This window comes from Spermophilus citellus, assembly GCF_964194105.1.
Source record: "Spermophilus citellus genome assembly, chromosome: 5".
Taxonomy (NCBI): domain Eukaryota; kingdom Metazoa; phylum Chordata; class Mammalia; order Rodentia; family Sciuridae; genus Spermophilus; species Spermophilus citellus.
In genome coordinates, this window is record NC_138186.1 from 25,368,750 (window position 1) to 25,392,684 (window position 23,935).

The window sequence follows — 23,935 nt, forward strand, 5'->3', positions numbered from 1 at the left end:
TCTAATTTTCTAAATATGGATTTTGGATTAAGGAAGTTATAGGAAGTTACTCTTACTAGCTCTTAATACTCTTTGGTCATTTTTTGACATCACACCTCCCTGTTTGGAGCTGTAGAGGGCTAATGCAGATATTGGAGTGAAAGGGCATCACAGCCAGAGGCTGGCCCTCAGAGTCTGCTTGTTCTTATTTTAGAGAGGGAAAAAAATGGTCAGATTTTATAGATTAGAGTCTGGTTGTGCAGGATCTCCAAGAGTTAAATTTGGGGATACAGGAAAGACAGACTGAGTCTCAAAAGAGAAGCACCCAAGAACCATTGGAATGCAGGAAACATCCATGAGTAATTGAAATGCAAAACAAGCATTCAGGAGCAACTTAGCTCCTGTTCCTAGGTATGCCCTTGGCCTGATCATTTAACCTGTGCCCTTGCCTGCAAAAAGTAACATGAAGGTGATAAGCAAGTGCAGCAAAAACTGGCAGGAAATTGTATAACTCCTCCCTGACTCACCCTCTAGCCCAGCTCCGAGCAAATGTCCCTTTATAAATATTAATAATCCACACCAAGGGGTTGCTTTCGTTCCCTCTGGAGATGGCCTTCGTTCTCCCTTGAATGTGTATTCCTTGCTTTACTCCCAAACCTTCTCACTCAAGATGGCTGGCATTCTCTGTTAAGTCTGTATTTCTTAATGTATTCTGATAAATGTCTGTCCTTTGAGATAATCCACATTCTCCTTTGAATGTTTATTTGCTTTCTTAAATAAATCAGTGGCTCTGACTGGTGTGTGCTGAATTTCTTTTTTTTTTTTTTTGTCATGTATGCCTATGACCCCACTTGTTCTGGGTTGAGGCCCCCCTCTTTGGGAAGTCCTTCAGTGACATTCCTATGACCAAGGTAAACAAATAATTAAGGGTGATCATGGTGGTGAGGCTGTGAGTTTAAGAGGGAGTGGAGTCTTTCTGGGCACATACTGAAATCTGGGCCCTGCTCTTTACTCTTGCCAATGGTAGTGTAGTCGCCCCAGAAGAGATAGTCTTATCCTAAGCACCTAGATTTCTGGGCACATTGTAATCATTGGAGCACTGATTCATAACTAAAGGTGACTCCTGTTCCTTCAGAATGAGGTCATTTGGAATTGTCTGGAGATAGTTTTCATCATCACATTTGGAGGGGAGCTGCTAGCACTTGGTGAGTTGAAGGTAGGTATGTTGTTTATCATTTTGCAATGCACAGGAGGATAGTTTCCATCACAAAGAGTGGTCTTATTCAAACTCTGTGTTTTGGGCAGCTTTTTCTCCATTGTGACCAAAAGACCTGCAAAGAACAATTTTAGTAAGAAAAGTTTATTTGGCACTTACAGTTTCAGAGTTCTTAGTCTACAGATGGCTGATTTCCTTGCTCTGGGCCTGACTTGAGGCAGAGGATATGATGAAGGAAAGCAACTCAGGACATGATAATCAGGAGAAAGAGAGCTCTTCTCACCAAGGATAAAATATATACCCTAAAGGCACAACCCCAGTGACCCACCTCCTCTAGCCACATCCTACCTGCCTATAGGTACTGCTCAGTTAATGTCTCTTAGTGGATGAATGCACTGATTAAATTAAGCTCTCATAACTATGATTTCACCTGTAAATTTTCTTGCATTGTCTCACATGAACTTTTGGAAGACAACTAATATCTAAACTATAACACTGTGACTAGCGCAAGCGCAACAGCGGAGAACCCCAACCTTGGAGGAGGTTAACAAGAAGTTTGGGATTCTTCCTGACTTCAGCGAGGCTTAAATGAAGCTAGGAGCTTCTGGGCACCTCATGATTCCTCCATATGATTCCTGTTTTGTAGGAATGCTCAAGAACTGAATTGAACAAGATAAAACAGGAGGGTTAATGAAAACAGTGATCATCTAGAAGCAGTGCAGCAGTTTAGAAGCAACAAATAAGAAGGAAAAGACAATAGACGTAAACGAGGCTGGCACCCTGACCCAGTAAGAATCTGACATCAAGTCAGATATTAGTCTGATGTCAAGTGACTATAAAAAGCATGTCCATAAAACTCTGTGGTCTGAAGCAGTAACCCAGAAACATACTCAGAACAGTCATCAATGATCATGATAATTGCCACAAGTGAATTTTTTAAAGATAAATTTTGTTCCATATACTACTTGGAAGGCAAATATACATTAGAAAGGTCCCTGCCTCTACAAAACATTACAAGGCATACTAAAAGACTAAAAATACAGTTTGAAGAAATAGACCTAGGATTAGAACCACACGTAAATGTGGCAGGGATGTGAGAATTAGTAATCTAGGAATTTCAAACCACTCTGATTATGTGGAAAAATATAATGGGAAAAATACAAAGGGCTCTAATGGAAAAATTCAGATAACATATAACAGATAAGTAATATAAGTAGATGAGTGAAAACTTTAAGAAAGAATAAAGATAGTAGAAATAAAATCACAGAAATGAAGAATGCCTTTGATGGTCATTAAATTTGAAGGAGAAATAAAGACTTCCCTTAATGTGGGGGGGGGGAGTTAAAATGATAAAAGTTTAGAGGAAAAGAAAACGATTTAGGTCAGAAACTTGTTCCACATAAAGAGTAGTAGAGAAGGAATAAGAGACAGGACTTCTTGATTCTTTCCCTTGAGGTACTGGCACTATGCCCACTACCCAGAACCCCATCAACAATGCTAAATAATAAAGACACAGAGTATACTGCATTTTGACTGTAAAAAAAATTAGAAGTTTTTTTTTTTTTTTTTTTTTTTTGACACACACTCAGCAGTGGGATGCCACAGTGGGCATAGTGAGTTCTGTGGCTTATTCAAGGAAGAAATCTATCCCAAAGACTGGGCAAAATTGTAAATAAGCAATGAAAATATGATGAATGCTATCTTCACCTCTGCTTTAAGATGTTAGTAGTGTACCTTGTTGTGTCTTATGTAAGAAAATATCTTGTAGTATTGTGATGCCAGTTTTCAAATTATTTTGAGAATAATCCTTCAAAATTATAAAGGAATTATTTCAATTGTAAACATTATGAATTCTTTAAAACCCCAAAATTATTGTATTTTCAAACTAAAAAATGAGAAGGCTACTAAAAAATAAGAAGGCTACTAAAAAATGAGAAGGTTTAATTTACCTTATTGATAATATTAATTTCTAAATCCCACATAATCAAGAAGTCCTTTGGGGTTTCCTTCCTTTCTTTTTGAAATTTTTTTGTTTTTAAACCAAAAAACACAGCACATGGCAGAGCAAAATAGCTTATAAATGGCCCAAGAAACAGAAAAAGAGAGGAAGATACTAGGGTCTCACAATCCCCCTTTAAGATTACGTCCTCAGTGACCTAAGGTTCTCTCATTGGACTGCATCTTTTAAAGGTCCACAGCACCTCCTAGTAGCACCACTCTGAGGACCTAGCCTTTAGCACATGGGAGTTTGGGGCACACTTAACATTGAAACCGTAGAAGATGCTAGCCTGAACATAAAAATTGAAGACTTTGGCATCAATAGTCTGTTTACTTATGCAAAAAAGCTTTTATTTATTTATTTTTATTGATTCTATTATTGTTTTTAAATATGCAACGACAGTGGGATGCATTACAATCCTTATTACACATATAGAGCACAATTTTTCATATCTCTGTATATAAAGTATGTTTATGTTAATTTATGCCAGTATACGTGTACTTTTTTTGCATTACAATTCTTAATACACATATATACCACAATTTTTCATATCTCTGTTTGTATATAAGGTATATTGACACCCAGTTCAAGTCTTCATACATGCACTTTGTATAATGATGACTGTCACATTCCACCATCCTTGCTAATCCCCTTCCCCCTCCCTTTCCCTTCCACCCCTCTTCCCTATCTAGAATTAATCTAATCCTCCCATGCTCTCCCTTCCTACCCCTCTATGAGTCAGAGAAAACATTGGCATTTGTTTTTTTGGAATTGGCTGAGTTCACTTAGCATTATCTTCTCCAGCGCCATCCATTTACCTGCAAATGTCATGATTTTGTTCTTTTTTAATGCTGAGTAATATTCCATTGTGTATAAATGCATGTTCTTTTTTTTTTTTTTTTTTTTATCCTTTCACCCATTGAAGGACATCTTGGTTGGCTCCACAGTTTAGCTATTGTGAATTATGCTGCTATAAACATTGATGTGGCTGTGTCCCTGTAGTATGCTGTTTTTAAGTCCTTTGGGTATAGTCTGAGAAGAGGAATAGCTTGGTCGAATGGTGGTTCCATTCCCAGATTTCCAAGGAATCTCCATACTGCTTTCCAAATTGGCTGTATCAATTTGCAGTCCCACCAGAAATGTATGAGTGTCCTTTTCCCCCACATCCTCGGCAACACTTTTTTGTTTGTCTTCATAAGAGCTGCCATTCTGACCGGAGTGAGATGATATCTTAGAGTAATTTTGATTAGCATTTCTCTGATTGCTAGAGATGATGAGCATTTTTTCATATATTTGTTGATTGATTAAATATCCTCTTCTGAGAACTGTCTGTTCAGGTCCTTGGCCCATTTATTGATTGGGTTAGTTGTTTTTTTTTGGTGCTTAGCTTCTTGAGTTCTTTATATACCCTAGAGATTAGTGCTCTATCTGATGTGTGAGAGGTACAAATTTGCTCCCAGAATATAGGCTCTCTGTTCACCTCACAGATTGTTTCTTTTGCTGAGAAAAAAAATCTTTTTAGTTTGAATCCATCCCATTTATTGATTCTTGTTTTTAATTCTTGTGCTATAGGGGTCTTATTAAGGAATCGGGGCCTAATCCCACATGATGAAGATTAGGGCCTACTTTTTCTTCTATTAGACACAGAGTCTCTGGTTCAATTCCTAGGTCCATGATCCATTTTGAGTTAAGTTTTGTGCATGGTGAGAGATAGGGGTTCAATTTCATTTTGTTGCATATGGATTTCTAATTTTCTCAGCACCATTTGTTGAAGATGCTATCTTTTCTCCAGTGCATGTTTTTGGCACTTTTATCTAATATAAGATAATTGTAATTTTGTGGGTTAGTCTTTGTGTTCTCTATTCTGTACCATTGGTCTACTGGCCTGTTTTGGTGCCAATGCCATGCTGTATTTGTTACTATTGCTCTGTAGTATAGTTTAAGGTCTGGTATAGCGAAACTACCTGCTTCGCTCTTCCTGCTTAGAATTGCTTTAGCTATTCTGGGTCTCTTATTTTTCTAGATGAATTTTATGATTGCTTTTTCTAGTTTTATGAGGAATGCCATTGGGATTTTGATTGGAATTGCATTAAACCTGTATAGTGCTTTTGGTAGTATGGTCATTTTGATAATATTAATTCTGCCAATCCATGAGCAAGGTAGATCTTTCTATCTTCTATGGTCTTTGAATTCTCTCTTTAGGGTTCTGTAGTTTTCATTGTATAGATCTTTCACCTCTTTTGTTGATTCCCAAATATCTTAATTTTTTGAGGATATTGTGAATGGGGTAGTTTTCCTCATTTCCTTCTCAGAGAATTTGTCACTGATATACAGAAATGCCTTTGATTTATGGGTGTTGATTTTATATCCTGCTACTTTGCTGAATTCATTTACTAGTTCTAGACGTTTTTTGGTGGTGTTTTTTGGGTCTTCGAGGTATAGAATCATATCATCAGCAAATAATTCTAATTTAAGTTCTTCTTTTCCTATACTTATTCCTTTAATTTCTTTCGTCTGTCTAATTGCTCTGGCCAGTGTTTCAAGAACTATGTTGAATAGAAGTGGTGGAAGAGGGCATCCCTGTCTTGTTGCAGATTTTAGAGGGAATGCCTTCAATTTTTCTCCCTTTAGAATGATGTTGGCCTGAGGCTTAGCGTAGATAGCCTTTACAGTATGGAGATATGTTCCTGTTATCCCTAGTTTTTCTAGTGTTTTGAACATAAAGGGGTGCTGTATTTTGTGAAATGCTTTTTCTGCGTCTATTGAGATGATCATGATTCTTATCTTTAAGTCTATTGATGTGATGAATTACATTTATTGATTAAATCACTGAATGTTGAACCAAACTTACATCCCTGGGATGAATCCCACTTGATTATGTGCCCAATCTTTTTGATATGATTTTGTATCTGATTCGCCAGAACTTTATTGAGGATTTTTGCATCTATGTTCATTAGAGATATTGGTCTGAAGTTTTCTTTCTTTGAAGTGTCTTTATCTGGTTTTGGAATCAGTGTGATATTGGCCTCATAGAATGAGTTTGGAAGTACTCCCTCTTTTTCTATTTCCTGAAATAAATTGAAAAGTATTGGTATTAGTTCTTGCAAACAAGCTTTTATGGCAGCCCTCTTTATGCTACTCCAGAATTATTAAAGGTCCAAAAGTACAATGGCCTTATGGTAGATGTGGAGAGCCTAGGAGTCATCACTGGATACTGCCTTTTAATGGGTAGAACATTGCAGAAACAGGTGTAAGAGGATTACTTTTTATGTGTCTGTGGAATTCCTAATCTTTAACACCAGTGATAGAGGCACTTTATTTATTTGGTTCTGGAGTTTGAATCTAGGGTGCTTTATCACTGAGATACATCACTAATGTTTTTATTTTTTGTGCCATGGTCTCCACTAAGTTGCCAGGGCTGTCCTTGAACTTGTACTTTTCTGCTTCAGCCTCCTGAGTTGCTAGGATTCCAGGCATGCTCTATCATGCCCAGCTCGAGAGATGCACTTTAGGGGAAATCCTGAGGGACCTATGGGCAAATATGGGCCATAAAGTAGAACTAAAGCTTTACATCAATTCACTTCCTGACTACCATGACCTCCAGCCTGACTGAGTTGATGCTGTGCATGGGCTATGAATGGAATGAGATTCAGGACTCATTTGTGGGCCAGGAATAAGATGAAGCCGGCTGTCAACTTTGGGACTATGACACCTCAGCTGGAGTGGCCCACCACACCATGAAGCACCTGCCTTCTGCTGATCTTCAAAATTACTGCTGTCCTTCTTTACATTCAAGGTAGACTGTACAGTCTCTGTAGCCCTAAGCAACAAGCCTGCCATCCCTACCTTTATTTGGTTCTATAATAGGAAATTAGCATCTTGGGGAGGACTGGGAGTTAGGGTGGGAGGTCAACACCACAGACTTCCTGATAGTCCCTTCTTTGATCTAGAGATGAAGACTACCCACCCCCAGCAGTCTCCCAGCCCTGTGACTGTCCCTTCCACTCATAGCACCCTCAGCAGTGTTGGAGCCTCAGGTAATACCAGTTGTGCTCAAGGTTTATCTTTCAAAAGAAACCTCTTCCCTGCTGGACAACTCTGATCAGGACCAGTAGAACTTTCTGGAAGGTATGCCTCTAACTTTTTCCTCTCATAGCAATGACTAGCAGGGGGCCACCTTCATCCACAGACACTTTAGTAGTGAAGAAAAGCTCAATAGGTTTGGTATATAAAGATTCATTATTTCATTATTTCCTAAGGGTAAAGAGCACTATAAACTTTGGGAGATGTTTATAGGGACAGAAGGCTAATATTCTTATGGGAGATCTTAAACATCAATAAACATAAGCTTCATAAAAAGAGGTGAAGACCATGAAGGTAGAATTCACGCACTTAAAATGCAGAATGAACCCATGTATTTTACCCATGACGTTACTGTATATAAAATGAATTGTGCTGATGGGAGGTTGTGTTGTTAGAGCTTTCTACATGCCACTTTGGTGGTAGTCCAATTGTAAATGTGTATCTTTAGTTCTCTTTGAATTTAATGCAAGGAAATAGTTGGGAAAATGGACAAAAATATTTTGTACAATAATGTTCATTGTTTTGTGTTATTGTAGGAAAAAAATTGAAAATAATCTAAATGTCAGTTGTAGAATAAGTGATTATATAATAAAAAACCAAGTAGCCATGAAAATGACGTAAATTTGTGTTTTAACAACATGGAAGTATGCCCATTATCTATTTATGTGTAAAAATCAGGTTGTAAAGTGTATGTCTAGTATGCTATAATTTTTTTTTTTTAAATAAGAGAACACAGTATGTGTCCTGATTTGAAGAAGACAGTACTGGGTATAAGCCAAAAAAGATCAAAAAGGGCCTAGTTATGAGTGATGCTTTTAATTCTCCTCATACTATATAGAATTTTCATTAAGTTTATGCAATGGAAAACTATCCTTTTTATAACCAGAGTGGGAACAGTGAAGTTTTTTTTTTTGGTAGAGAGGCAGTAGAAGACAGGTGAGAATGGGCAGGGAGGCCCCCTTTGGTAGCTCTACACCAAAGGGGCCTGTAGGTAGGCGGAACCCAGTGCATGCTCTGCTAGAGGCAGAGGGGAGGGCGGGCAAGTGGGTGCACCTGGGGAACCGGAAAAGGGTGCAGCCATAGGCATCTGTCTTTGGAAAGCGCAGTGGCTACTCTCTCCGCGGCAGCATGAAGTTTCGTGCCAAGATCACCAACAAGGGCTTTATAGAGCTCTTCATTCAGGTCAGTGGCACCATAGCAAAGCTGGCAAAGGTCTGCGTGCTCCGTGTGTGCCAAGACAAACTGTGCTTTGGTCCCACAGGCCCCAGGGCCACCCGAGAGGCCAGGCTGTGGTGCGAAGTGATGCGGGGAGCCTCCTTCTACCAGTTTAACATGGAAGGTGTTTCTGAAGAGCTCAATGAGATTTATCTAGAGCTGATATCAGAGCATTTGTACAGAGCTGTGAGAAGTGCAGGAAATGCTGCCTCTCTGAAAATCCAGCTGACCAACAAGCGTCGCCCCTGCCTCACAGTGGCGGTAGAGCTGGCATCACGCACTGGGCACACCCATGTGATGGTCCATGATCTACCTGTGAGGGTGCTTCCCAGAAGATGGTGGAAAGAGTACCCAGAGCCCAGTATTCAAGTCTCTGATGTGAGTGTTTATCTGCCAGCTTTGAAGACCCTGAAGAGCATTGTGGAAAGGATGGCCAACATGGGCGATAACGTGCTGGTGGAAGCAAATCTAAATGGTAAAATGAACTTGAGTATAGAGACTGATGTAGTATCTATTAAAAGTTATTTTAAAAATCTTGGAAATCCTTTAAAGTCTGCTCATAGCGTGACCCAAGACAGAGACCCGGAGAACATGGTGCAAGTGCGGGTAGAGAATAGGAAACTTCTGCAGTTTTTTGAGGGACAGCAGATAAATCCCAAAACGGCCTTATGCAATATTTTGAGCAATACTCTTCTTCATCTTGTTTTGGTTCATGAAGATGTCTCTCTTCAGTATTTCATTCCTGCCTTATAAAAAAATCAACCAGCCTGGATTAAAAACAAAAACAAAATCACAAAATTTAGGATCTCTTCATAATTGAAATAGACCTTGAGTTAATTCAATTGAGTCTGTACCCTCAGTGGATTATGAGGGTATATGTTTCATTGAGAGCTTCCTTTGCAAAATTGATATTAAAGAAATAGATGGAAAAGAGATTGTAACAAAATAAAAAAGAGATTGTAACAAAATAAAAAAGAGATTGTAACAAAATAAATGGAAATACCTCTAAATCCTAAAACAATTTTGTCATTATTATAACATACTAATATGAAGAATGGTATTTTTCTCTTTTTAAAATAAAATAAACATTTTCTGAAAGACTTTGCTTAATCCAGAGAAGTCAGTATATTTAAAAATAAGGGTATTCATCCAGCATTTATGTACATCACATTCTTTGTAAGACACTGTATTTTGTTAAAGGAGATATTAGTGTACAGTTGGCCCTTGAATGGTAACTATGTGGGTCCACTTATATGCAGATTTTGTGTGTGTGTGTGTAGATTTGCAGCAATTTGAAAAATTCATGGAGGAGGTGCTTAGCCTAGAAATATATTAAAAAATGAGGAAGAAAATGTCACAAATACATAAAATATATGTAGATAAGTCTTTTATCTTTTAGTACCATAAAATATCCATGAATCTATTAGTTACAATGAATGAAAACTTAAACACATAGATACCATACATGGTCCCATTTATAGTTGATAGAAATATAAAGCTGAAGTATTACAACTGTATAAAATCAACTCTAGTATATTTTGTATTACTGTAAATTTCATTTTAATCTCCTTTTTCTATTGGGAAGCTTAGAGTTATACACAGATTTTGCAGGGGTTGGCGCTCATCAGGGGTTGGCATTAATAACCCCCCTATTGGTTAAATAGTCAACTAACTGTATGTTATTTTTGGATTTATGATCTATATAGTTTGAATTGCTTTTTATTAGGTTTATTTTTCATATGTATTGTATTCATATAATGAATCAAGGAAATAGTTAAGTTTATGTGAACCAAGATGTTGCTTATGTAACTTTTGGATAAACCAAGTTTCCATTTGCTCCCCCATAGTAATGAGCTCCACTTAGGAAATAATTCTTTATCCTTCATTATTTTGAGAAAAAGGAGAAGAGATTTAAAAGGTTGGTATATTGATGGAATAATATCACATAATTGGTCATATTCTTTTATATTAAATTTTAGTTTAATTTTTTTAGTAGCTTGCTCAGTAAGATCCTGTATACCTTGGAAGTCTTTATTTTTGTATACTTAGTAAATTCCTGACTATATTTTAATCAGAAATGAATATTTACACATTAGTTTTGGTGGTAAGACAGTTAAATTTGTTTTGCTGGTTCCATCTGTGTTGTTATGGAACACAAACATTGGACCTAGTCAAGTCAAATGAGCCCATTAAAGTCTAAGCTGTGAAAAAAAATTGTTAAAAAGCCATTAAAAAATCCTCTTATCAGAATTTTCATATACTTTAAACATGAAAGTGAAAAACAAATGTTTTAACATAGAAAATTCTAAGCTCTGAAGTTTTTTTTTCTGTTCTGTACCATAAACAGGACTTGCATTTATTTGTGGCATCTCTTTTTTCTTTTCTTGTTTTGGAGTGTTCAAGCTTTAGTTGTCATCTTTTATTTGACTGTTTCATCCTCTCTCCCCTCTGTTTTTCCATTAGACTGCCAGTCTCTCTTTCTGTTTCTTCCTTTTTATGTATTTAAAGAAACTGAGGGAAATGAGAAATCTTATGGTTTGTGAAGTTTAATTTGGTGAATTTTTATAATTTAGTAATTCATGAACAGAAAGTGTCTGTCAGAAGTTTTATAGCCTAGTCTATGCAGTGGAACTTTTGAAAAAGGGAAGGATAAGTTTTTTTTCAACTTGGGTTATTTACTAAGCTAGAGATAATTTGGTTATTTACTAAGCTAGATTATGGAAATAGCAAAAGGCCATCTAAATAGCTCTTGAAAGTTTATATCATTCTAATGGTAGTCAAAAAATTTTATAAAATATAAATTTAAAATAACAACGTTCTTATAGGTTTTTAGTTTGTGAAAAGCTAAGAAGGGTTCATTTCCATATTTATACATTAGTTATTGAGTTTAAATGCTTAATTCTATAAGACTCTATTAGAAATAGAAACCGAAAGATGCCTTAGAGATGATATCATCCAATCACCGTATTTGTAGTTGAGGAAACAGTTTCACAGAACATCAAAGTGACCAGGGGCATTTGACTAAGTCAAGATCTATTTTAGAAACCAGTCTCCAAAGTCTTCATAGATCTTTATGTTTTGAGCTTATTCTATCAAGCCTTAATTCAGTTTGGAAATACTTATATTAAGATGAATCTATAGTACTTTGTGAATGTACCACTTACCTAAAAAGGCAAAATTACATTAAAACAATCTCAAATGTTTTTTGAAGAGTGTTGCCATATTGCTTTTGTTTGATGATGTCTTTGTTTTTTCAGGGAGGAATGAAATTATTTGCCACAAAATGATACTTCTAGGTGGGTGCAGTGGTGCACGCATGTAATCTCAGTGGCTTGGGAAGCTGAGGCAGGAGGATTGCAAGTTCAAAGCCAGCCTCTGCAACTTCGTGAGGCCTTAAGCAATTTAGGGAGACCCTATCTCAAAAAATAAAATGGGTGGGGGATGTGGCTCAGTGGTTAAGCACCTCTGGGTCCAATCCCTGGTACCAAAAGAGGGTAAAAGATACTTATACAGAAAACAAGTCTCATATTAAAAAAAAAAAAAGCCAAGGTATCAGGTTTATAAATTATTTCAGCTTCTCTCATTTGTATCTTTCAGGGAGACACTACTACTGAGAAGCAAGGAAACATTGTGCCTTTTATGTTTCACTCTTATCTACAGAAAATAAATCATTGACAAAATGTATTAAAGTTGTTCTTTATATCCCAAAGTGGACATCTCAATATAAATATTATTGTCCTAGTAGATATCATTTGCTAAAAGCTGTAGTAAGCTTATCTACATAACAGACTTGTATTTCTTTTAATTGTTCTTGAGTGTATGTTTAGTATGTGAATAGGTTACCAATATCAAAAAAAAAAAAAAAAATCAGACAAGTGTCTGTTAGCTGATTCATTCCTATAAGGATGCTCCTAGTTCTGTTTATTCCAATTCAGGTCAGACAGTTGAAAAATACTTGGTAAATTAACATGATTCTTTTATGAGAGCAATAAGAAATTATTTATTTGTGATTTTAATAAAAATATTACCTCGAGTGTAGTATATTTTTAACTGGAAGAGTGTTGAGAAATCTCTATTATTAATTCCACAAATAAAAGTGCATACTTCAGCAGGCAGTGGCTACAACAGTATAAAAAAGCATATTCTTGTATTTCTAAATTAAATAGCTTACTGGTCTTCCTTAAAGTATGATTTGTCCTTGGTTAAGGAAATAGGTGGTAAGGAAATATTATTTTTGCATATGAACAGCTAGATTTTTACCTGCCTCCTAGTTTGTGTGTCTGGTATAGACCTATACTCTTCAAAGTAGATCACACTTTTTGATTCATCACTCTCAGACATTATTATCATCATCATTATTATTTTCCCAGGTATTACTTTATTTTATTTGGATAAACTTTGAGGGTAAAGTAGTTAGGAATATGACCCTTGATAAATGACTGCAAATGGATTTTGAAAATTGAGAGTGAATTAGAAATGCTCTGTTAGTTTTTAGTTTTGCCTTGAGACCAGAGGTATTCTAATTTCACATCAGAATGAGCCAGAGCCACAGATTACTGAGAAACAGCCAAAGTTCTTATCTCATTTGTCATATATACAAAGGACCTCATGGTACATAAGGTAGTATAGAAGAGTGATATTAGACTCTTTGAATCAGGAAACCAAGGTCTGTTTTAAAGCTAATAAAATGTGTGACTTTGTAAAGGTCATTTGACATCTCTGAGTTACATTTTCTTCAGATGACAAGACTAAATATTAATTGGATCAAGTCTCTTTTGGCTCTGATTGTGTGAATACCAGCCTATACTCTTCTGGTAATCAAAAGTGTCATTTTCAAAGATTGTTGTTAGTCTGATATTTCTAGTAATCACTAGTAATCATCTTTTCTATAATATTAATGTCACTGGTAATTACTGATAGTTGTCATGCTACTGTTTCTCTGGAAACAAGGGGAACAGAGAATTTCTACTTGAAAATTTGGTTCTTTATGTGAACTAGACCAGATACTGAAAGTAATCCACTGAAGCCACATGCTTACCCAATTTGTGTTGTACAATTGAGGTCACAACTTAATAGTGCCAGCAAGATAATTAAATCACTACTCATTGAGGGCCTACTTTTCCATGCCAATTGAAGGAAGCATTTTCCTTTGTTCAGAGTTGGTTTGTAGGTATTAATTAATGGAGCAGGTTAATTATCCAACCTTTTCTTAGTATTTCCCTGCAATTCTTGTAGTATCTTTGGGGCAATATAATGTCTGTTTGTTTAAATGGTTGTTAGAACTTTGTGGCCAAATGTCTTTTCAGTTCCATGAAATTTTATTTTATTTTATTTTTTGTGCTGGGGATTGAACTCAGGTGCACTCAGTCACTGAGCCACATCCCCAGCCTTATTTTGTATTTTATTTAGAAACAAGGTCTCAACTGAGTTGCTTAGTGCCTTGCTTTTTGCTGAGGCTGGCTTTGAACTCTCCATCCTCCTGTCTCGGCCTCCCGAGCCACTGGGATTACAGGCATCTGCCACCATGCCTGGCGAATTTTTTTAATATGTTACCTGGATTTCACATTTATCAATTTATAATAGTTCTCAGACATGTACTCAAAACAAACTTTTCACTCTTCTCTGCATTTAGAAGCATGTTTAAAGGGTTAACAATAGAATGTCTCCTTAAAGGAATATTTATTTCTAAAGCTTTATGTAAGCTTAACTATTAAATCATCTAGTATGTCTATTATTTAAAATTAGTTTATTGAGCCAGGTACAGTGGCACATACCTGTAATCCCTGTGGCTTGGGAGGCTAAGGCAGGATGATCAAGCATTCAAAGCCAGTCTCAGTAAAAGCAAGGCACCTTGCTGAGACCCTGTCTCAAATAAATACAAAATAGGGCTGGGGATGTAGCTCAGTGGCCGAGTGCTCCTGAGTTCGATCCCTGGTACCACCCCACAAAAAGTTTCATTTGTTGATTGCTTGTGCATTTTGCTGTTATCAAATGTTAAAAATAAGTATTTGTTTTATGATTTCTTATTAATAGTTGGATTTCTGTGTTGATTCATAGAATATTAAAATGTGATAAATTTATGTTTCAAAAGAATACCAAAGAATAATTTTGGTAACTTTTTATTTTTATGTAACTTAAGAATTAAAACTTTTAGGAATATTAAAAGTAACTAACTCCTGTAAACTCTTTAATGTTGGTAAATAACCCTTGAAAACCCTTTAATCAGACCCTGTTATAGTTTAGATATGCAGTGTTCCCTAAAAGCTCATGTGTGAGAGAATTTTCAGAGATGAAATGATTAGAATATAAGAGGTTTATCCACTGATAAGGATTAATTGGGCAGTACCTGTTGTCATGTAGGGTCTGGCTGGAGGAAGTTGAACACTGGGGCTGTGCCTTTGTGGTTTAGATTTTGTCCTGGGTGAGTGCAATTTCCTGCCGTGGTTGCCATGTTCTGAGCTGCTTTCCTCTACTGTACCCTTCCTCTCTCTACTATATCCTTCCTCCCTGACGTTCTGCCTCACCTCAGACTCAGGGTCATGGGGTTGACAGACTGGTTGACTGAACCAGCCAAAATAACCTTTTTCTCCTCTACATTGATCTTGTCGGGTGTTTTGTTTATAGCAATTCAAAAGCTGACTAAAACACCCATCAGTTGTTTACTTTTTGTCCTGTTGGCTTTATTCCATCCATCTATCTGTGTGGTTTTTTTTTTCCCGAAGCATTTTGAGAATGAGGTGTGCACATCTCTTCTTCATTCTGAATACTTTAGTATGTACTTATTAAAAAAAGAGCAGGACTGGGGATGTGGCTTAGTGTCAGAGCATATGCCTAACATGTGTGATACTGTAGGTTTGATCACCAGCACAGCAAAAATAATTAAATATATTTAAAAAGAACAACAGTACATATTACTAAGCACAGTTATTAAACTTTAAATAGATTGTAATCTATTGTTATTAATTTTTTTGATGCTCAAAATCTAGCTCCTATATTCTTTTGACATATCTCCATTATTCCTTGAGTACTTCCTTACTGGGTCAAGAAAATATTTCATGCTTAACTTGTATACGTCCTGCCTTACCCCTCAGATGAACTATTTATCCATGGTTCCTTTTAGAGAACTATGGTGATTAAAAGGTAGATACACTCATTACTCTTGTATTATTGCTGCTTATTTCTCTCAGTGTAGAGTTGGAAATAAGTCCTCCCCCACATCTACCAAATCTATTGGTTTATAGTAGGGGAAGGAGAATCTACTCACCCCCAACCCCCAACCACTCCTGGTTCTTATGTGGGCTCTTTGGTTAGATTAACCAAATTAACACAATAATTTATTAACAAGAGAAAAGCACACTAGTTTTATTAATTTTACATGTACAAGAGAATGAAGTCAAAATAAATGACCAATTGACCAATTGATGTTTATTTTCATTTTAGATGCAGAACAATAAATTTGTGAAGAAGTTATAAGACAAATGAATATGTGGACTAGGGTAGTAAATTCTGGGGATGGTACTAAGAAGTATATGGGGGCTAGGATAGAAGCTAGTGGAAGATAAGTGTTACTTTGAAGAGGTTTTTTTAAAAAAATATTTATTTTTAAGTTGTAGTTGGACACAATACCTTTATTTTATTTATTTATTTTTATGTTGTGCTGAGGATGGAACTCAGGGCCTCATACGTGCTAGGCAAGCACTCTACCGATGAACCACAACCCCAGCCTGAAGAGGCATCCTTTCTTTGTTGTGGGTCTAAGGAGGAAAGCATTTCACCATTAAGTATGATTTTTCCTGTGTTCAGTCTCCTTCCAATTGTTTTTATTGGATTGAGGAGATATCATCCAATCCTAGTTGAAGATTTGTGTGTGTGTGTGTGTGTGTGTGTACACAAGAGGTGCTCAACCACTAAACCACATCTCCAACCCTTTTTTATTTTCAGACAGGATCTCGCTAAGTTGTTTAGGGCCTTGCAAGTTGCTGAGGCTGGCTTTGAAATTGTGATCCTCCTGCCTCAGCCTCCAGAGCTGCTGGGATTTCATACAGGCATGTGCCACTGTACCCTGTGAGAATTTTTAATCATGAATGGGTGTTGGGTTTTGTGAAAGGCTTCTTTTACCGCTGTTTAGATAAGCATATAATCTTTTTTCTTTTAATGTGGTGGCTTACAGTGATTCATTTCTGAAAGCTGAAACTGTCCTTTCATGACTGGGAAAAACCTGTTTTATGAAATAATTTATGTAGGTTTATTATTCTTCCTTAAATGTTGGTTAGAATTCATCAGTGAAACCATCTGGTTTTCTTTGTAAGACAGTTTTGATGATGAATTCAATTTGTTTAGTAAATATGAAGTTACTGAGATTTTCTATTTCATTTTATTTGATTATCATGACTTGTCCTTTCAAGGAATTTTTTAGTTCATCTAAAAATTATTGTGAAATTCATTGGTATAAAGTTGTTCATAATATTCCTTTATTTTTCTTTAAATGTCTTTTATATCTGTAGTTATCCCTGATTTTATTCTGACATTGGTGATTATCTTGTTTTTTTTTTTTTTAAAGAGTTTTGCTAGAACTTATCAATTGTATTAATTTTTGGCGATTAACTTTGGACTTTAAATTTTTTCTCTATTCCTTTTTATTTTATTGATTTCCACTCTATATTATTTTCCTGTTTCTGCTTCCTTTTTCTGCTGTCCCCTATCCCCTTACTTTGGCTTTATTTCTAGTTTCTTTTAAAGAAGTTTTAAAACCACTTTTTTTTTGGTGTCCCTCAAATTTTGACATATTTTTGTTTTCAGTTCAAAATAATTAAAAAAACAATTTTTTTTTGTATTTGTAGATTGGACAGAATGCCTTTATTTTATTTGTTTATTTTTATGTGGTGCTGAGGATAGAACCCAGTGCCTCACTCATGCTAGACAAGTGCTCTGCCACTGAGCTATAGCACCAGCCCTCAAAATAATTTTTTTTTTCATTTTGAGTTCTTCTTTGACCATTATTTAGAAGTATGTTGTTTAATTTGCAAATACTTAGATACTTTTTTAGATGTTGTATCGATTTTTTTAAAAAATTAAGTAATTAATTTTAATTAGACATATATAACAGCAGAATGAATTTTGATTCATTGTATACAATTGCAGCACATACGGTTGTACATGATGTAGTGTCACACCATATGTGAAGTCATACATGTACCTAGGATAATGATGGCCATCTCATTCCACTATCTTTCTTGCCCTCACTCACCTTCTGTTCCCTTCTTCCCCTTTGTCCAATCAAAGTTCCTCCATTTTCCCCATTCCTCCCCCCTCCCTGTTATAGATCAGCATTCACTTATCAGAAAGAACATTTGGCCTTTGGTGTTTTGGGATTGGCTTACTTTGCTTAGCATGATATTCTCCTACTCCATCCATTTACCTACATGTGCCATAATTTTATTCTCTTTTAATGCTGAGTAATATTCCATTGTGTAGATATACCACAGTTTCTCTATTCCCTTCATCTGTTGAAGGGCATCTAGGTTGCTTCCACAGTTTAGCTATTATGAATTGAGCTGCTATGAACACTGATGTGGTTGCATCACTATAGTATTTTAAGTCCTTTGGGTATAGAACGAGGAGTGGGATAGCTGGGTAAAATGGTGGTTCCAGTCCAAGTTTTCTAAGGAATCTCCATACTGCTTTCTAGATTGGTTGTACCAATTTTCTGTCCCACCAGCAGTGTATGAGTGTGCCTTTTCCCCCATGTCCTCACCAACATTTACTGTTGTCTGTATTCTTTTTTTTTAATGCTTTTTTAAATTTTATTTTATTTTTTTATTGGTTGTTCACAACATTACAAAGCTCTTGACATATCATATTTCATACATTAGATTGAAGTGGGTTATGAACTCCCAATTTTTACCCCAAATGCAGATTGCAGAATATAACAGTTACTAATAGGGCATTATGTAAAATTGTGGATGTGTAACTGATGTGATTCTGCAATCTGCATTTGTCTGTATTCTTGATAACTGCCATTCTGACTGGCGTGAGATGAAATCTTAGTTTTGATTTGCATTTCTCTAATTGCTAGAGATGTTGAACATTTTTTCACATATTTGTTGATGAATGTATATCTTCTTCTGAGATGTGTCTGTTCAGCTCCTTAGCCCATTTATTGTTTGGGTTGTTTGTTTTTTTGGTGTTAAGTTTTTTGAGTTCTTTATATATCCTCGAGGTTAGTTCTGTATCTGACATGTGGCGAAAATTTGCTCCCAAATTGTAGTCTCTCTGTTTACCTCATTGAATGTTTCTTTTGCTGAGAAGAAGCTTTTTAGTTTGAGTTCATCCCTTTTATTAATTCTTGGTTTTGTTTCTTGCACTTTAGGAGTCTTATTAAGGAAGTCAGGGCCTAATCTGCTATGATGAAGATTTGGGCCTAATTATGGCCATTTTGACAATATTAATTTTCCCTATCCAGGAACATGGGGGATCTTTCCGTCTTCTAAGGTCTTCTTCAACTTCTTTCTTTAGTGTTCTGTAGTTTTCATTGTAGAGGTCTTTTCACCTCTTTTGTTAAGTTTGATTCTCAAGTATCTTATCTATCTATCTATCTATCTATCTATCTATTTTTTGAGGCTATTGTGAATGGGTAGTTTTCCTAATTTCTTTTTCAGAGGATTCATCACTGATGTATAGAAAAGTATTTGATTTATGAATATTGATTTTATATTCTTCTACTTTGCTGAATTTATTAATTAATTCTAGAAGTTTTCTAGTGAAGTTTTTTTGGATCCTCCAAGTATAGACTCATGTTGTCAGCAAATAATGGTAGTTTGAGTTCTCTTCCTCTCTGTATCCCTTTAATTTCTTTAGTCTGTCTAATTGCTCTGGCTAGAGTTTCAAGGACTGTTGAATAGAAGTGGTGAAAGGGCATCCCTGTCTTGTTCCAGTTTTTAGAGGGAATGCTTCTGATTTTTCTCCATTTAGAATGATGTTGGCCTTGGGTTTAGCATAGATAGCTTTTACAGTGTTGAGGTATGTTCCTATTATCCGTGGTTTTTCTAGTGTTTTGAATATGAAAGGGTGCTATATTTTGTCAAATGCTTTATCTGCATCAATTGATATAAGTCTATTGATGTGAGAATTATATTTATTGATTTCCATATGTTGAACCAACCTTGCATCCCTGGAATGAACCCCACTTGATCATGGTGCACTATTTTTAAAATGTTTTTGTATGTGATTTGCTAGAATTTTACTAAGAATTTTTGCATCAATGTTAATCAGGGATATTGGTCTGAAATTTTTTTTCCTTGTTGTGTCTCTTCTTGGTTTTGGTATCAGGATGATACTAGCTTTGTAGATTTGATTTTGGAAGGGTTCCTTCCTTTTCTGTTTCATGGAATAATTTGAGGAGTGTTGGCATTAATTCTTCTTTATAGGTTTTATAGAACTCAGCTGTGAATCTGTCTGGTCTCGGGCTTTTCTTGGTTGGTAGGCTTTTGATGGTATATTCTATTTCCTTGCTTGAAATTGATCTATTTAAATTGTGTATGTCCTTTTGACTCAGTTTGGGTTGATCATATGCCTCTAGAAATTTGTCGGTGTCTTCGAGGTTTTCTTTTACTGGAGTATAAATTTTCAAAATAGTTTCCAATTGTATTCTGTATTTCAATAGTGTCTGTCGTGAAATTTCCTTTTTCATCAAAAATTTTAGTAATTTGAGTTTTCTCCCTCCTTCTTTTTGTTAGAGTGCCTAATTTTATTTATTTTTTCAAAGAACCAGCTTTTTATTTTGTCAATTTTTTGAATTATTTCTTTAGTTTCAGTTTCATTGATTTCTGCCCTGTTTTTATTGTTTCCTGTCTTTTACTTTTGGTGTTGGTTTGTTCTTCTTTTTCTAGGGCTTTGAGCTGTAATGTCAGGTCGATTATTCGTTGACTTTTCCTTCTTTTAGTGAATGAACTTCATGCAATGAAATTTCCTCTTAGCACTGCCTTCATAGTGTCCTAGAGATTTTGATAAGTTGTATCGGAGTTCTCATTTACCTCTAAGAATTTTTTTTTAATCTCCTCCCTGGTGTCTTCTGTTATCTATGCATCATTCAATAGTATGTTGTTTAGTCTCCAGGTGTTGGAGTAGCTTTTTTAAAAAATTTTATCATTGATTTCTAATTTCATTCCATTATGGTCTGGGTAGTATCTCTGTATCCAATCCCATTTTATTTTTATTTTTTGAGCCCTGTAACTTGCAAATGCTAGGCAAGTGCTCAACCACTTGATATCCCTATCTCATTTTAAAATTTTATTTTGAGACAGAGTGTTGCTAAAATTCTCAGACTGACTTGGAACTTATGATCCTCCTGCCACAGCCACCCAAGTACCTGGGATGAGCCAACATGCTTTTGGGTTTTTATGGAGGCTTTCTTACATAGGCATAATTGGTTAAGTTACTGACCATTGATTATCAACTTACCCTTCAGCCCTTCTGCCTGGATTGGAGGTTGGGGAGTTGGGACTTTCATGCCTGTGCTTTCCAGTTACCAGTCCCCATCCTGAAGCTATCTAGGGCCCCAAGGCATCCGTCACATCACTATCATACATATTAAAGTCACTTTTATGGATATAGAGATTTCAAGGGTTTTTCAAAGAAAGGGTGCATCTCAATAAAACAAAACAAAACAAAACAAAACAAACAAACAAAAACCTCTTCTGATTCTGTTCATGAATGAGAGGCAAAACTGATTTGACCATGATTTTGAAAACAAATTTGCTTGACCCAATTTCTGTTGTTCATAGGAACCATAAGGATTTGAAAACATCATCAGGGCAGTTAGTACAAATTTGTAAGTAGGACTTCTGTTAGCTTATGCCATAGACATCACCCAGCCACTTGTATAATATGTATATATAGTTACAGTGCTAAATGGCTAACAGCAGATTTTTGAGAGAGTGCTGCATCAGTAAAGTGTCAGTTGCCACCTCAGTCTCCCTGATTTATAGGTTCTTGACACTGTCTGTATTCCTTTCTCTTGTTTTTGCCTCCCATCGGGTGAACTTTTTATGTACAGATATTTTGTAATATGTTAAATTTTTTTCTTTCAGTTTGTAAAAATGGAAAGTGGAGATCAGAAAATTAAATATTTCCTGTTAATACACACACACACACACACACACATACATACATATATATAATATATATATATATATTTAAAGATTATATATATATATATATCATATATATATATATATATATATTTAAAGATTATATATATATATTCTTCAAAACTCTTCAAAGTAACACTTATCTTGCACTAACTTCTACCCTGGCCCCCCTATATCTCCTAGTCACATTCCTAGAATTTACTACCCTAGTCCAGATATTCATTTGTCCTATCACTTCTTCACAAACTTATTGTTTTGTGTCTAAAAGAAAAGAAACTGTGATGGAAGCCAGATATATATTTCACAGGCATTGTTAACTTGGTTTGACTCAGACTTTAAACTCTTATCTTCCCTGTGGTGTGCAGCAGCTGAAATCACTGCTCCTGTCTTTGTGCTTCAAGTTGTTGCTCTCTATTGTGCTCTCTGGACTCTCTGCTCTACATCCTGTGCACGTGCAGATCAGGGTCAGACCAGGAAGTTTGTAATACTCTTTCTGCTCCTATGGCTTCCTCCTCACCAGGATTTTCTTTCTTTTTCTTTAGCTGGTTTCTTAGCTCAAAACTCCATATGCTAACTTGTTGAACCATAAGATTAGGACTTTGGTTTTCTGATTTGTGTTTCAGCTTCCTTGGGCTTATTGGACTGAGTATTCTCTTAGATGAAAATTGAGTGTCCAGTTGAGTGATTTTGAAGTTCTCTGAAGTAGTATTGTAACCTTTATATTCATCTTGAAACTTACCTGAGAATATTTTTACTTTTTTTTTTAAAACAGCTTTATTCACATACTGTGAAATTCACTCATTTAAAGTGTACAGTTCAGTGCTCTTAAATACAACAAAGCTGTGCAGTCATCACCACAATAAATTTTAGAACTTTATCACTACATGGAGAAATCCCATAGTCATAAGTACTTAGTCTCTATTTCTCTCACCTATACTCCTTTTTCTTGACCCCTTGGCAACTGCTAATCTTTCTGTCTGTGGATTTGCCATTCCAGATATTTGTGCATCAATGGAATCATTAAATATGTGGTCTTTTACAACTGGTTTCTTTTAATTTGCACAATATTTTCAATATTCATGTATTTTGCAGCATGTATCAGTAATTTCTTTCCTTTTTTTAATGCCAAATAATATTCCATTGTATGAATGTTCCACATTTATATATGTACTTTTATCAAGCAATAGACTTGGATTGATTCTACTTTTTGACTATTATTAATACTGCTAAGAACATTCAAGAAGAAGTTTTTGTATGGATACACAATTTTTTTTTCTCTACCTAGTAGTAGAATTGGTGAGACTATAGTAAATCTTATGTTTAGCCTTTTTGAGGAACTGCCAACTATTTTCCAAAGTGGTTGCATATTTTACATTCCCACCAGCAATATACAAGCTTCCAATTTTTCCATTTCCTTGCCAATTCATTATTACTTAGCCTTTTTGATAGCCATAAGAGTATGGATATGAAGTGGTATCTTATTCTAGTTTTGATTTGCATTTCCCCATTTGCTAATTATATTGGACATCTTTTCCTGTGATTTTTGGCCATTTTTTGTGTCTCCTGCAAAGAAATGTCTGATTTTAGAAATGGGCAAAGGATCAAACAAACATTTCTCCACAGGAGACATAAAATAACTATATTAAATTTTCCTATCTATGCCTTTTCATTTATTAGGTCTTTAGTTTCTTTCAACAGTGATTTGTATCTCTTCTGTAAAATTTAATCCTGAATATTTTATTCATTTTAATGCTATAATATTTGTATGTTTTACTCATGACTTTTTAAAAAAATGTATCTCACTTCTAATATTTTTCCTAATTCCTCTCTCCCCTTTCTTATCCTGTATTGTTACTTCTGTTCCTTATTCCAGCATTCCTTTGATAGCATAAAATGTTTAGAAAATTTTGACTTTTTTCTTGACGTAGAGCATGTTTATTTTATATCAGGAACTCCATGACAGATACTGGAAATATAGAATCGATTAAACATTTTGTGTTGTCAAAAAGATACAAATACATCATCTCAGATTTAACCTAGTAACTATTATAATTATGTAGCAGTACCATGAAAGGAGTCTAGAAGGGTCTCTCTTACAGAAGGTAACATTTAAGCTTGACTCAAAATATTACGTTTTTTTTTAATATGTGACAGCAGAATGCATTATATTATAATTCTTATTACACATATAGAGCACAATTTTTTGTATCTCTGGTGGTATACATAATATATTCACACCAATTCGTGTCTTCATTCCTGTACTTCAGATAATAATGATCATCACATTCCACTATC

At 35.4% G+C, this 23,935-nt stretch overlaps 2 protein-coding genes across 2 annotated transcripts in view; both read left to right on the plus strand.

Moving 5' to 3' along the window:
* The window catches only part of EXOC2 (exocyst complex component 2), a 212,368-nt gene that overhangs the window by 23,114 nt on the left and 165,319 nt on the right, over positions 1 to 23,935 (plus strand). The gene's annotated exons all lie outside the window — the stretch shown is intronic.
* Positions 8,406 to 9,245, plus strand: HUS1B (HUS1 checkpoint clamp component B; the record flags this gene model as incomplete). The annotated part of the gene is made up of 1 exon (XM_081296226.1): positions 8,406 to 9,245. One exon carries the CDS (start codon positions 8,406 to 8,408, stop codon positions 9,243 to 9,245), a length of 840 nt encoding a protein of 279 aa, XP_081152352.1.